Below are 11,886 nucleotides of genomic sequence, written 5' to 3'. Positions count from 1 at the left end.
ATGGCTGGAAAGTTTTGGCCCGCGTTTATTCCCATTTGCACACTGGTTCTAATGATAGGTACTTTCAGGTAGAAGCTGGATTTTAAATTAGCAAAGGACCTCAAGTGCGAGAGATTTTGTTTGCAGTCTTTCAATGAAAAGTTTGGTTGAACATGCCGCATCCTCTGAATGTGTGCAATTTAACAAACTGAGCTACTCGGGTGTTAGCTGGACAAGGTTCATATGCTGTTGAGAATCAATGATGTGGAGATACCGGCATTGGACTGGGGTGGCACAGTATGAAGTTTCAGAAAAGTCTTCATCAACAGGCAGTACTTCGAAAGCTCGTGTTACCAAATAAACTTGTTGGACTTTAACCTGGTGTTGTTGAACTTCGTACTGTTGAGAACCTAAGTTTTGACAAAGCAATTACAGGTAATGGATAGAACACCTGACCCACCAGCCACAGGACTCTGAGTGGGCGAGGGCCATGGAAAAGTCCATCGATTTTATGGTTTTGGGACAAACAAGGTTGTAAAATCCTGCCCAACATGTTGACTGTAACCTATCCAACTCAAGTGGGTATGAGATGCCAGCCTGTCACTTACCCTTCCTCCTATACCCTCAAAAAATTGAAGCATTTCACTGGAGTGTAATTTAAATAAAAATCATAGAAGAAATAGACATTTATCTATAAAGAGAAATTTTATTTCAAAATGTTGTACAAATACACAAGAAATAATACAAAATATCGGTATCAAAATTCATCACTGGTACAGAACTCTGGAATTAAAGAGGCACAGATAGTGATTTAGCCATCATATTAAAGTGGTCTATTCACACAGAGTTTCTGAAATTCTTGGAAGGAATTTTCCCATCCTGCCAGCCATGGGAATCGTGGTGGGTGGGGGAGGGTGTGGACCATGCAAAGGCCTGTTGACCTCGGGCAGGTTTTTCCAGTTTTGGGGTGAGCATGGCTGGAAAATCCCACCCCTTGTATTTCCCACCATGAGAACTGTTGGACATGAAATTTGTTTGAACACTCAGGCCACCATGTTCTAGTCTTGAGGACTGTCTGCTGATCCTTAGGATTTTATGGGTACTTGGAACAAAAGCTGAATCCTAATTTTTGGTCATCTTTACTATCCTGCCAAAGGCTGCCTGGCTCAACGGGTCTCGGGCACAAATGCATTGCCAACTTCTTGGGCTGTCTGTAGAAATGGGCATCCTTTGGTCATTAGAAAATAAGGTAGAGGCTAGATGGCCTGCAATACCCTCTCTAAATAGATACGTTGTGTCTGCACCTATTGTATATGCTGGCCAGTATCCTCCCATTTGTGGAAACCCTCAGGCAAATTCAAGAGGGAGGGTGCATGGTGTAGATCTGTCAAAAGGTCTTTGCCAAGCCCTGCCCACCAGTACCCTCCTCATCCCCTTTTCTCTCTGTAGCATGGGAAACAATCTAGAAACCATTGTCCCATTATAAAGGAAAGTAAATTGCTTCAAACCCTTTTGGTATTGGCTGTGTCAAGTTTAAAAACTGCATTTGGCAGCAGGACTGGAAAATCCTGCCCAAAGTCGACGGATCTTTGCTGCTCTCCAAATATTCCGACCCGATCTGTCTTATTTGGACCGGAAAATCCCGGCCATTGTTACTTTTCAAATATCATTGATTACTTTTTAATACATTTACATTTACAAAAGCCTTGTGCTTAATCATATTACTCGGTTAGCATATAATGTAGCATTGGGCAAAATACTGTTGTTAATGGTCCAGAACAGTAAAAATCCAGTTGGTAAACTGGATGTTTAATAGGCCAAGTAAGAGAAGAGGCAAGTGAGTAGTTAGTTTAAAGATGATTAGGCGACTGTCTGTTTGACGTACACAGCACCTCAGTTAATAGTTAATATCAAAATCACGAATGAAAGAACCTTGCAATGCCAAAAAAAAATGTAGGCACTGGAATACGAGTACTTCACCAGGTAAAAATGTCACATTTTACATGCCGGAGAGCAGCCTGGTCTGAAGTAAGTTTTAGTGCTCACACATGTTTGCAGACCAAACAATTCAGGAGTTTTAAATGTCATACATGTCTCTCAGTTATCATTCTCTGAGGTCTCTTCTCGGCAAGGTCCAGGCTTCAGAACAACATTGTCCAGTCCAATCTCTCCAAGTCTGCCCTTTCCTCGCACTGCTTCAAATACAATCTAGAAAATAATTTAAAAAGCAATGGCAGAAATTCAAATAAGTAAGTCATAAATGGTAATAGCAAATTATTTCCCCTTAATGCTATTTGTTTGATCTCTTTGTTTTGGGATGTCTATGCCTGACCACCAATAGCTCATGCTAACAACGAACAGCAGGACACATAACAGCAGTTCTGTCGCTGCTACTTTTCATACTAAATTCTTCTGTGTCAATTCAGTAGCACTAATGGGCTGATAAAATTCACTCCATTGTTGTCAGTTCTGGACCAGCCTAGTTCTTTCAGTCAACTGTATTCTTTCCTATGATGAGTGGCTTTTGACCTTGTCTATCCAGTGTTTCCTTGGTATCTAGTTTCAAATACCTCAGCGTGCAGTGTCACTGCGCTACAAAAGTAATCTAGCAACTACAGGGGAGGCGATGGCCTAGTGGTATTATTGTTAGACTATTAATCAAGAAGCTCAGCTAATGTTTTGGGACACAGGTTCAAATCCTGTCACAGCAAATAGTGGATTTTGAATTCAATAAAAAATATCTGGAATTAAATAGTCTACTGATGACCAGAAACCACTGTCAATTGCTGGAAAAGCCACCTGGATCACGAACGTCCTTGGGGGAAGGAAATCTGCCGTTGTTCGTGGCCTACACGTGACTCCAGATCCACAGCAATGTGGTTGATTCTTAACTGTGCTCTGGCAACTAGGGATGGACAATAAATGCTGGCCAGTCTGCGATGCCCGTGTCCCAAGAATGAATAAGTATAAACTTGCATTCAGGAAACATAACTTGATAACGACAGAGTTGCGGCCAGCACTCAGTGCAATTCAGAATTTGAATTTAGTTTTTAAAAAAATTGGAAATAATCTATAGAGACCGTGAACCTGTCATAAGAGTGCAACTGTTTCATTAACATCCTCTAGCTGTGATATAGCAAGGCATTTACCTGTATTGAACTGCTACGAACAAAGCTTGCAGCAGTTCACAAATAGGACCCACCACTACCACCTTCCCAAGGCAACTAAAACTAGGCTTAACAGGGATTCAAATGTCCCAAAAATGAAAAATATAATTCCGCTTTTGCTTTATGCCAAGGCTTTTGCATCCACGAGCAAAATGCTAGGCTCAGTGATGACATAACTAAGATCTAGAATGACCAAGCAAAAATTGTAGGAGTGAACACACCAATTACTATTCTGCAACTGAGACTCTCAGTCGTTCAACACTCTGTGCTTCTGTGCAATGCATAACATTCATTTTCAATACTCCTCCTGCCTGCCGCACAGGGTGGGAGAAGGACAAGGAGCTAAAATTTACCATGCAAGCAACATAACCTCAAAATGACCCCATTGCCCCCACTTTAATTGAAATCAGGCCATCGACAAGACTCCCATGAAAGACAGGGAACAGCCTAATTAACATACCAAAGTCACAGCCTGGGAACAACATCAGCACTACAACTCAATGTTTTTAAAATTTTTTACTCCGTCCTTTAATTACAAAGCCAATGCTCAGAATGGACTGGGCAAACAAAATTCATTCCTTGTTCCAAAAACCAAGTTCAAAATCCTATTGAATCCAATTCAAGGTCCCCACAAAAGAGACAAACAAGTTCCAAGCTGACATGATAGGGCATTGCACCCTGTCTTGGGCTTGATTCAACTGATGTTTGATCTTAGCCAAAAGGCCGAGATTGGAACAGATATTACATTTGATTTTAACCAAAATGTACTTACATTTAATAGTAAATGAAGAGCAGGACTCAAGCAATGGAATTCCAGGCAACTTTAAAGAAGTTTATTTACTAGTCTCAATTTGACTTTCATTAATACTGCAATGAAATTACTATGAAAATCCCCAAGCTGGAGTAAGTGGCTCTTTTACCAATCCTTATGATCCAAGGAGGAGCAGGAGCACGTCCCCTGGAAGCCTTTAGTCTCTCCAAGTCTGGATAACCAGCCTTGTCTCCCCGACCAGTTCAGCCCTCCTGTTCATCAGCTAGCTTATGTTCCCTTCCTGGTGGCGTGAGCCATTCCCATAGGATTCTTGGTTCCATTCTCTTTTAACTGGTGGTCCAGCATGCTGGCAAGGTTTTCTTAGCTGCTGGATGGAAATTGGCCCTACAATGTATAAATGATGCCTGGCGGTCTCTTCAGCTGATTCGACCTTTCCATTTCCACCTCACTTCCTTTTAAATGTTAAGACCAAAGTGTTGACTAGATATGAGGTTACTTTTAAGGACGAAGTGCTTTTGCATTCCAATTGTAAATAGGATATATGGTGTTGTAATTGGAAAAGTGACTGCAAGAAACTACAAAAGGGTTGTGAACATAGCCCAGTCCATCACGCAAACCGGCCTTCCATCCATTGACACCATCTACATTTCCAGCTACTTTGCAAAAGCAGCCAGTATAATTAAAGATCTCACACATTCTGGATATAATCTCTGCCACCTTCTTTTGTTGGGAAAAAGATGCAAAAGTCTGAGGCCAAGTACCAACCGACTCTAGAACAGCTTCTTCTCTGCTGCCATCAGACTTTTGAATGGATCTACCTTGCACTAAGTTGATCTTTCTCTACATCCTAGCTATGATAGTAACACTACATTCTGCACCCTCTCCTTTCCTCCTCTATGCTTTGTCTGTATCGTGTGCAAGAAATAATACTTTTCACTGTATACTAATACATGTGACAATAATAAATCAAAGTTGGAGGCATGATTCTGTTTCACTTTCTTTACCAACCCAAACCCACAATAAAATATATCTTTGGTTCAATATATACAAACAAAAAATAAATTATTACTGCTGTAGAAAATGTCAAATGCAGCTGCTCATCCATTGCCTTTGTTTTACTTTCAAAGTGGGAGATGGTGGCATAAGGGTTATATCATAGGATGAATAGTCCAGAAACCGAAGCTAATACTCTGGGGACATGGGTTCAAATCTCATCACAGAATAAAAAAAGAGAATAAAGAGGTGATCATAAATATCTGAAGATTTGTTTGAAATTGATTGTGGAGCTTTTGGGCTGTTTCAGTTCATACCATGGGGAGGATTAAGTGTAAATTTAAATCTACACTCTCAACATTTTCATATATCTCAGGATGTGGAAATGAACAGATCATGGTTTAAGAGTTGAGTCAGGAATTAACTATCTCATTGCACAATGAACAAACTCAAATGTTTGTTAAACTTTAAACCCTGATAATGTAAAGGCACTAACTGATCATCAGTTCATTATTGTACTCTGTTCCTTCTGTCAGGGGACAGAATAATCCTCAGAGGCAGAAGTCCCTTCACCAAAATCCCTTTATATATAAGTCTGACAACAGCATACAGAGTGCTTTCAGTTAGCAGTCTACACTAGAAGTCCCAGGGGAACTGACACTCCTGGTTAAGTACAAAGCAAAGAGGCTCCCTGATTAGCCCATCCGTTTTGCCCTTCATCAGGGGGTTCATATTCTAACATGCTAACTTCAATTGCCTGATTAAAGTCATTTCAGACTGATCCTAAAACTTAGCTCAATTCCTCCCTTGGCCTGACAGAAGTTAACTTTTAAATAAACAAACCTTTGGAAATGGTGGCATGATTAAAAATATATCTATCACTGACACAGAAACTGCCCTTTTCAAACTTGCAGGCCTATGAAGTTTGAGCAAGAGGGTGGGGCTAATTGGATAGCCCTTTTGAAGAGCTGTCATAGGCATGATGGGCCAAGTGGTCACCTTCTGCACAGAATAATTCAATGGCCCTGATTTAAACTCTTGCTGCCTTGCAGAAACCAGTTAGGGGGCACTCAGTATGAAGCTGCCGTTTCTTAATTTCAACTGACTCCACTCAGCAGATGAGCAGGAAAGCTGCAGAAAGGAAGATGGGTTTTTTTTTCAGTGTGCGGGTTGGGTCCTGAGGACTGTGATATTTGATGGGTGCCTGAATGGGAAAACTACAACTTGCCAGGAGCCGAAGTGAAGGCATGGAGAGGCTCAGCAAGTCATGTTGAAAGATTTAATTTTAGATGAGGGAGCTTTATCAGGCCTTCTTTCTGTGGGGCACCTTCCTTGTCCCAGGCTCCACCCCTTCCCCTCGATCACATTATCTCCTGGTGAAAATAAAGGCGGAGCAGTTTTACAACAGCTCTATGCGCAGGAAAACACATTCGACACAAACTGTTCCACAAAGATAGTGCCCCTTTAAAAGATGCCACCATTGAGGAGCAATATCTGTAATCAAAATGCCTTTCACTCTTGATATCAAATAGGACAGTTTGATGGATTTGCTTTCTCCATGAATCCCACCAGGGGTCTGGTCTGCTTCATCAGAACGCTCAGCATTATTAACCTCCACTTACCTCATTTGTTTTCATCCAAAGGGCTTAGTGTCACAAGGCAAATTACATTTCATAATTTGTCACCCTACTACTGCCTGGTGACTTGTGTGGTCTCCAATCACCGTGTCAATCTTCCTTCAGGTAGAAATAACCACATTTTTGACCAATACTTGAGTTTTTAAAAATCTATGGTGTGATTTTTACTGCCTGTTCACACCACGCTCGTCTTGCAGTGAAGTTGGAGGATCTGGTGGCAAGCCAAACCTCCATTCACCACAACAAGATGGGAAGATCCCGCTGGCATGAATGGTCAGGAAATTCCGGTTAGAGAATACCTGATCTTTCCATAATTTCTGACACACCAATATGGTAATCTCAGAAATTTGTGTCTCAAAACAGTTCCCATGATCTTGTTAGCAGTTATTAATTACAGGAAAAACAGGCATTTTTCAACTTTTCCTGCATGTGTTTGGCCATGTGGATTCACTAAGACCACTCACTTCCCTACAGATTTTGTGGGTTGGGAGGAAGCCATGTGTCCTTGTGATCATTACTGGTCTTTTCAATTCATTTCAAAAATGCAAGAAAGAACTTGCATTTTAATTTTATTTCCAAAACATGGTGTAGTAAGTCAACCACTGGAGACTCTCAACCTGAAACTCCCAGCTATGTAAAATACATCATAGCATGTGGCAAACTGGAATATGTAGTGATTGTGGGGTCTGTCTCTTTAAGACAGCGCAGAAGTAGAAGGTCATCTGGCTTGAGAAACCAATGGAAGCTGCGAGCATGTAATCGTCCCAGAGATTGGAGTCCTCGCTCACGCAGAATCACTGAGCAGCCATGTAGTACGCATGTAAAAACTGGGGCTTTGACCCAAGGCAGCCATAGGCTGCAATTCCCTGATTTCTTTTTAACAATAAATACCTTTTGTTTCTAAGGAAGCCTGAAGAGGTTCTGACAATGCCCGAGGGGTGCCACACTATTTATAGAATGGGTGTGCTGTGAAACCAGTAACGGGCAGTTAGATCTCAAATTTTAAAATGATTTATCTTAGTTGCATATATGTTTAATTTAATCCCAACAATTTCCCAGTCCTTTATCATTGAGATGACAGGTTCTAATTAACCTGAGGCATTTTATACAGTGTATTTAATATATATTTACCAAAACAGCTGGACTCCTATTCCCTTTCCTCATTACTCCTATTAATCATCAACTCAAACTAGTCTTGTTAGAAGTCGCTCACTGACTTACGTTTCTCTGTGTTTCAGAGTTGCTTAAAGCTGCTATTGTGATACTTCCAATCTTCCAGCCTTCGTCTTTATCTCTTATCATCTCCCAGATTGCAGGATCTCCAATATTGGAAAGTATCCGTAGTTTTCCGACCCTCTCTCCTACAAGCCGATACTTAAATGTCAAGCAGAAATCCTTGTTCGGAGTCAAATCACCACTGAGAAGTGTCAAGTGACCGACCTCGTTCTTAACACCAACAGACGCTGGGACTGCCATGTAGTGTCCAATGCCTTGTGAACAGAAAATTATATTGGTTAATGAAGGGAATTAATCAAGGGTAGTAGCAGTTTTCTAAACATCCATCTATACTTGAGTACTTCTTTATTGAAATCTAATTGAAGGCTGCAGCTCATAATTCAGATGCCCTCAAAGTTGAATGCAACAAGGATGAACATGAAATAATTCAACACGTGCACACACACACACACACACACACACACACACACACACACACACACACACACACACACACCACTGTATCATATGCGAACACATGCACCACTACATCACACACACAGCCACCACTCTCACACTAAGACATCATTCTATCGCACCCACAAATAACCACTCTAACATACTGAAGTGGAGAAAATCATAAAGATGCGTACCTGACACAAAAAATGGTGGCCTGGCACATAAAATCGTTACCTGAGAAAGAGACATGAAGCAGGCACTGACTTTAGCGCAGTCAGCTATTTGAAATTAAAACATGCAGTTTATTTAAAGTTAAACATGCAGGAAACAAATACTGCAGGAAGCTAGTAAGAGCTTGAGGCACTTTAAAGATAAGGACAGACTCAGGACAATAAGATCTGGTAAAGAGATTAGCCATAAATGGGAACGGGAATACATAAATGCAGGAAAACCAATTACTGTATGTATAGGCCGAAACTAAGCCATTGATAGTCACTGATAGAGGACGTGTATCCATTCTATGAAACAATGCGATATTAAATGCCTTTGTTTGTATATGTCTGACTGTAATGATGTGTTAACTATTGATCCTACTCAACTATAACGACGTGCTAAATGGCTAATGTCTGGACCATCCATTGCCTGAAAAGTATAAAAATGAACCACTCGTATTGTATTATTGAGAAGGTAGCTGCCAAGTACTGCGGAGCACCAGTGCTTTCTCTCCTAAGCTTCGTGTCTGAAATAAAGCTGTACTTTTGAATTCCATTCTGACTCTGGTGGTAATTTCCCAAACAACACAAACACAGCACACCACTCTATCACACACATACACTACTGTATCACTCACACATATAACACACCACTCTATGACAGACACACATATACACCACTCTATCACACTAACACATTGCTCTATCACACACAAATACATCACACTAACTCATGCACACCACTCTTCCATACATGCATGTGCACACACATATATACACACTCTGTTTTGGAAGAAAGAAAGACAGGGGTGTGGGAGGGGGAAAATGAAATAGCCTTCCATCACTTACATAGCTATACAACTTTTTGAATCAAAACGATGTACAAAAATGTTCCACATCATCTTCCTCCTGTGTTTTATGTTTAATTCTTTAAATCTTAGCAGTAACTTTAAGATATAGCAACCAAGGTATCATCATTGGTGTTGTAGGGCAATATCAGGGATTTGTGTCTTTTATATTTTACTTTCTATGTCCATTTATATGTTATTTAATTTCAGTATAATACATGCAGGGTTACATAGAGCAAGCCCAGAGGGCTGGACCTCACTAAAGGGAAGGAAAGGGTAAAAGCAGGCTACTAGAGGCCTGCTCTGCCAATAACAATTAAAGCATACTATTGACTTCTGATGTGCGGGAAATCACTCGAATTATCACCATAATGGGAGAACTGGCATTAAGACACCCAGGCTCCATATAGTCTAGGAAAGGTATAGTCTTCCATAAACCATGATTACCTAGCAGTGGGGGAGAATGATTAACACATCAGTGGAAATTGGTTGGGCAAATACAATGCTTTGACATTATAAGCGGGTAAATGGAACTGCCCAAGAAACTGATTAACGAAGTTGTACTGACCAATGCAGTCTGCATAATGAGATTAAAAGAGCCATTTTGGATCCAACTCAAAGAATAAATATGCTAATATAAACCTTTGTGACTCAAAACAGTATATTAACCTGTACAAATCTACTAGGGGCAGGGAAGACTCGCAGGCAATCTGAGGTTTCAGGCCCAAGTTCAGTTTTCCCTCATGCATGTGGAATAGAAGCTTTTCTTGAAGTTTGACATAGTCTCCAAGGTTTGACTTGTTCTATTCCCCTCCTACAACTGCTATTAACTTAACTGTTTCTCTGGGGTAAATAGTAATTAAAGGAAATATAATTAATGATAAAATAACTGCCTTAATTTCTAGATTTATGTTAATGACATGATGATTAAAAAACATGAAAAACTGGCTATGTGGGTGGCATGTGGCACAATGGTAGCACTGCTGCCTCACAGCACCAGGTACCCGGGTTGATTCCTGGCTTGGATTGCTGTCTGTGTGAAGTCTACATGTTCTTCCCGTGTCTGTGGGTTTCTTCTCACAGTCCAAAAGATATGCTGATTAGGTGCACTGGCCGTGCTAAAATCTCCCTCGGTGTACCTGAATAGGTGCCGGAGTGTGCTGACTAGGGGATTTTCACAGTTAACTTCATTGCAGTGTTAGCGTAAGCCTACTTCTAACACTAATAAATAAACTTTAACTTTAAAACTTTAAACTTTAAACATGTTGAAAAGCGGAGTTCTTTCTTAAAAAATATATTTCTTTTCACTAAGATCTACATTAAATGAAAAATAATTACCAATATGCTGATCAGTAACTTTCCAGTCAAAATCATCCTCTGTGTCCTGTATCCATTCACAAACTCCTTGATTAAAACTGCAGTCCACTGAAAAATCTAAAATGAAGTATAGAGACTTTCTTTTTTAACCAGTACCAACTGACATTTTTAACTAAAAGCCCTTTCCAATAGGACTTTTTGATAATATGATTTCTTTACATGTTCACATTTTAAAATTCTCCCTCTAGTTTTGGCTCCTGTGCCCCATGTTTTCATTTTTCAAATGGTGCAGTCAACCTGCTGCAAGGTTGGTCCAATTATCACTGCAGAGAGATGTCCATAAGCAATACAGGCTTAGGCAACCTTCCCACTGTTCCTCTATTGTGTCAGTTCTTTTGAGGTCAGTGCTCCTCTGAACTTTCCTGTTGCTTTTCCCCTGAGCCCCAAATACCCCAAACAATTGGCTGTCCCATAGCTCCACTGTGTAGAATGAATGTTTGTCACAGAACCTCCTTCTCTAATATGTGTTCTTACCCAAGACTTAGTTTCTTTACTCATACAATCTTGAATTATTTGTAAAATTCAAGATGGTGTAACAGAATTTTGGAATTAAAGGAAAATTGTGCAGTGTGGCAGTGTGTATAATGCAGCCAATTTGCCATCAACCGAATTGCACCCTCAAGTCTTGGACCTCCTAATTGCTATTTCTTATTTTACCTCATCTTCTGTATTAAATTTTGGTAGTGTTTTGCACTATAAGAACCTTGACCTTCTTTATTCTTTCATGAGATGTGGATGTCTCCGGTAAAGCCAACATTTACTGCCTACCCCAAATTGCTGTTGAATTGAGGTTAAGAGTCAACCATGTTGCTGTGGTTCTGGAACTACATGTAAACCAGACCAGATAATGATAGCAGATTTCCCTCTCTAAGGGACATTAATGAACCAGATTGGTTTTACAGCAATCGATGATAGTTGTCATGGTCAATATTACTGAGATTAGCTTTGTATTCTGGATTTATTAATTGAATTTAAATTCCACCAGCTGCTGTGGTGGGATTTGAACCCATGTCCCCAGAGCATGAGGATGGCATGGTGGCACAATGGTTAACACTACTACCTCACAGCGCCAGGGACCCAGGTTCGATTCTGGCCTTGGGTGAATGTCTGTGTGGAGTTTGCACATTCTCCGGGTGCTCCAGTTTCCTCCCGCAGTCCAAGGTGTGCAGGTTAGATTATTTGGCCATGATAAATTGCCCCTCAGCATCCAAAGATGTGTAGGTTAGG

General features: G+C 40.5%; 1 protein-coding gene across 1 annotated transcript in view; it reads right to left on the bottom strand.

Moving 5' to 3' along the window:
* Positions 1–665: 665 nt before the first annotated feature.
* Positions 666–11,886, bottom strand: part of egfl6 (EGF-like-domain, multiple 6) — a 74,329-nt gene continuing 63,108 nt past the window's right edge. Inside the window, exons 11-13 of the mRNA XM_080204007.1 lie at positions 10,621–10,716; positions 7,770–8,038; positions 666–2,187 (exon numbers count right to left, since the gene is read on the bottom strand). Of these exons, the coding sequence (XP_080060133.1) occupies positions 2,077–2,187; positions 7,770–8,038; positions 10,621–10,716 (476 nt within the window). The 3' untranslated portion in view covers positions 666–2,076. The remainder of the gene's footprint in view (positions 2,188–7,769; positions 8,039–10,620; positions 10,717–11,886) is intronic.

Source organism: Carcharhinus amblyrhynchos, chromosome 15, assembly GCF_965287045.1.
Source record: "Carcharhinus amblyrhynchos chromosome 15, sCarAmb.v2.hapA, whole genome shotgun sequence".
Classification (NCBI taxonomy): domain Eukaryota; kingdom Metazoa; phylum Chordata; class Chondrichthyes; order Carcharhiniformes; family Carcharhinidae; genus Carcharhinus; species Carcharhinus amblyrhynchos.
The sequence above is the reverse complement of the archived record's forward strand: the minus strand, read 5'-3'. Positions and strand labels throughout refer to the sequence as shown.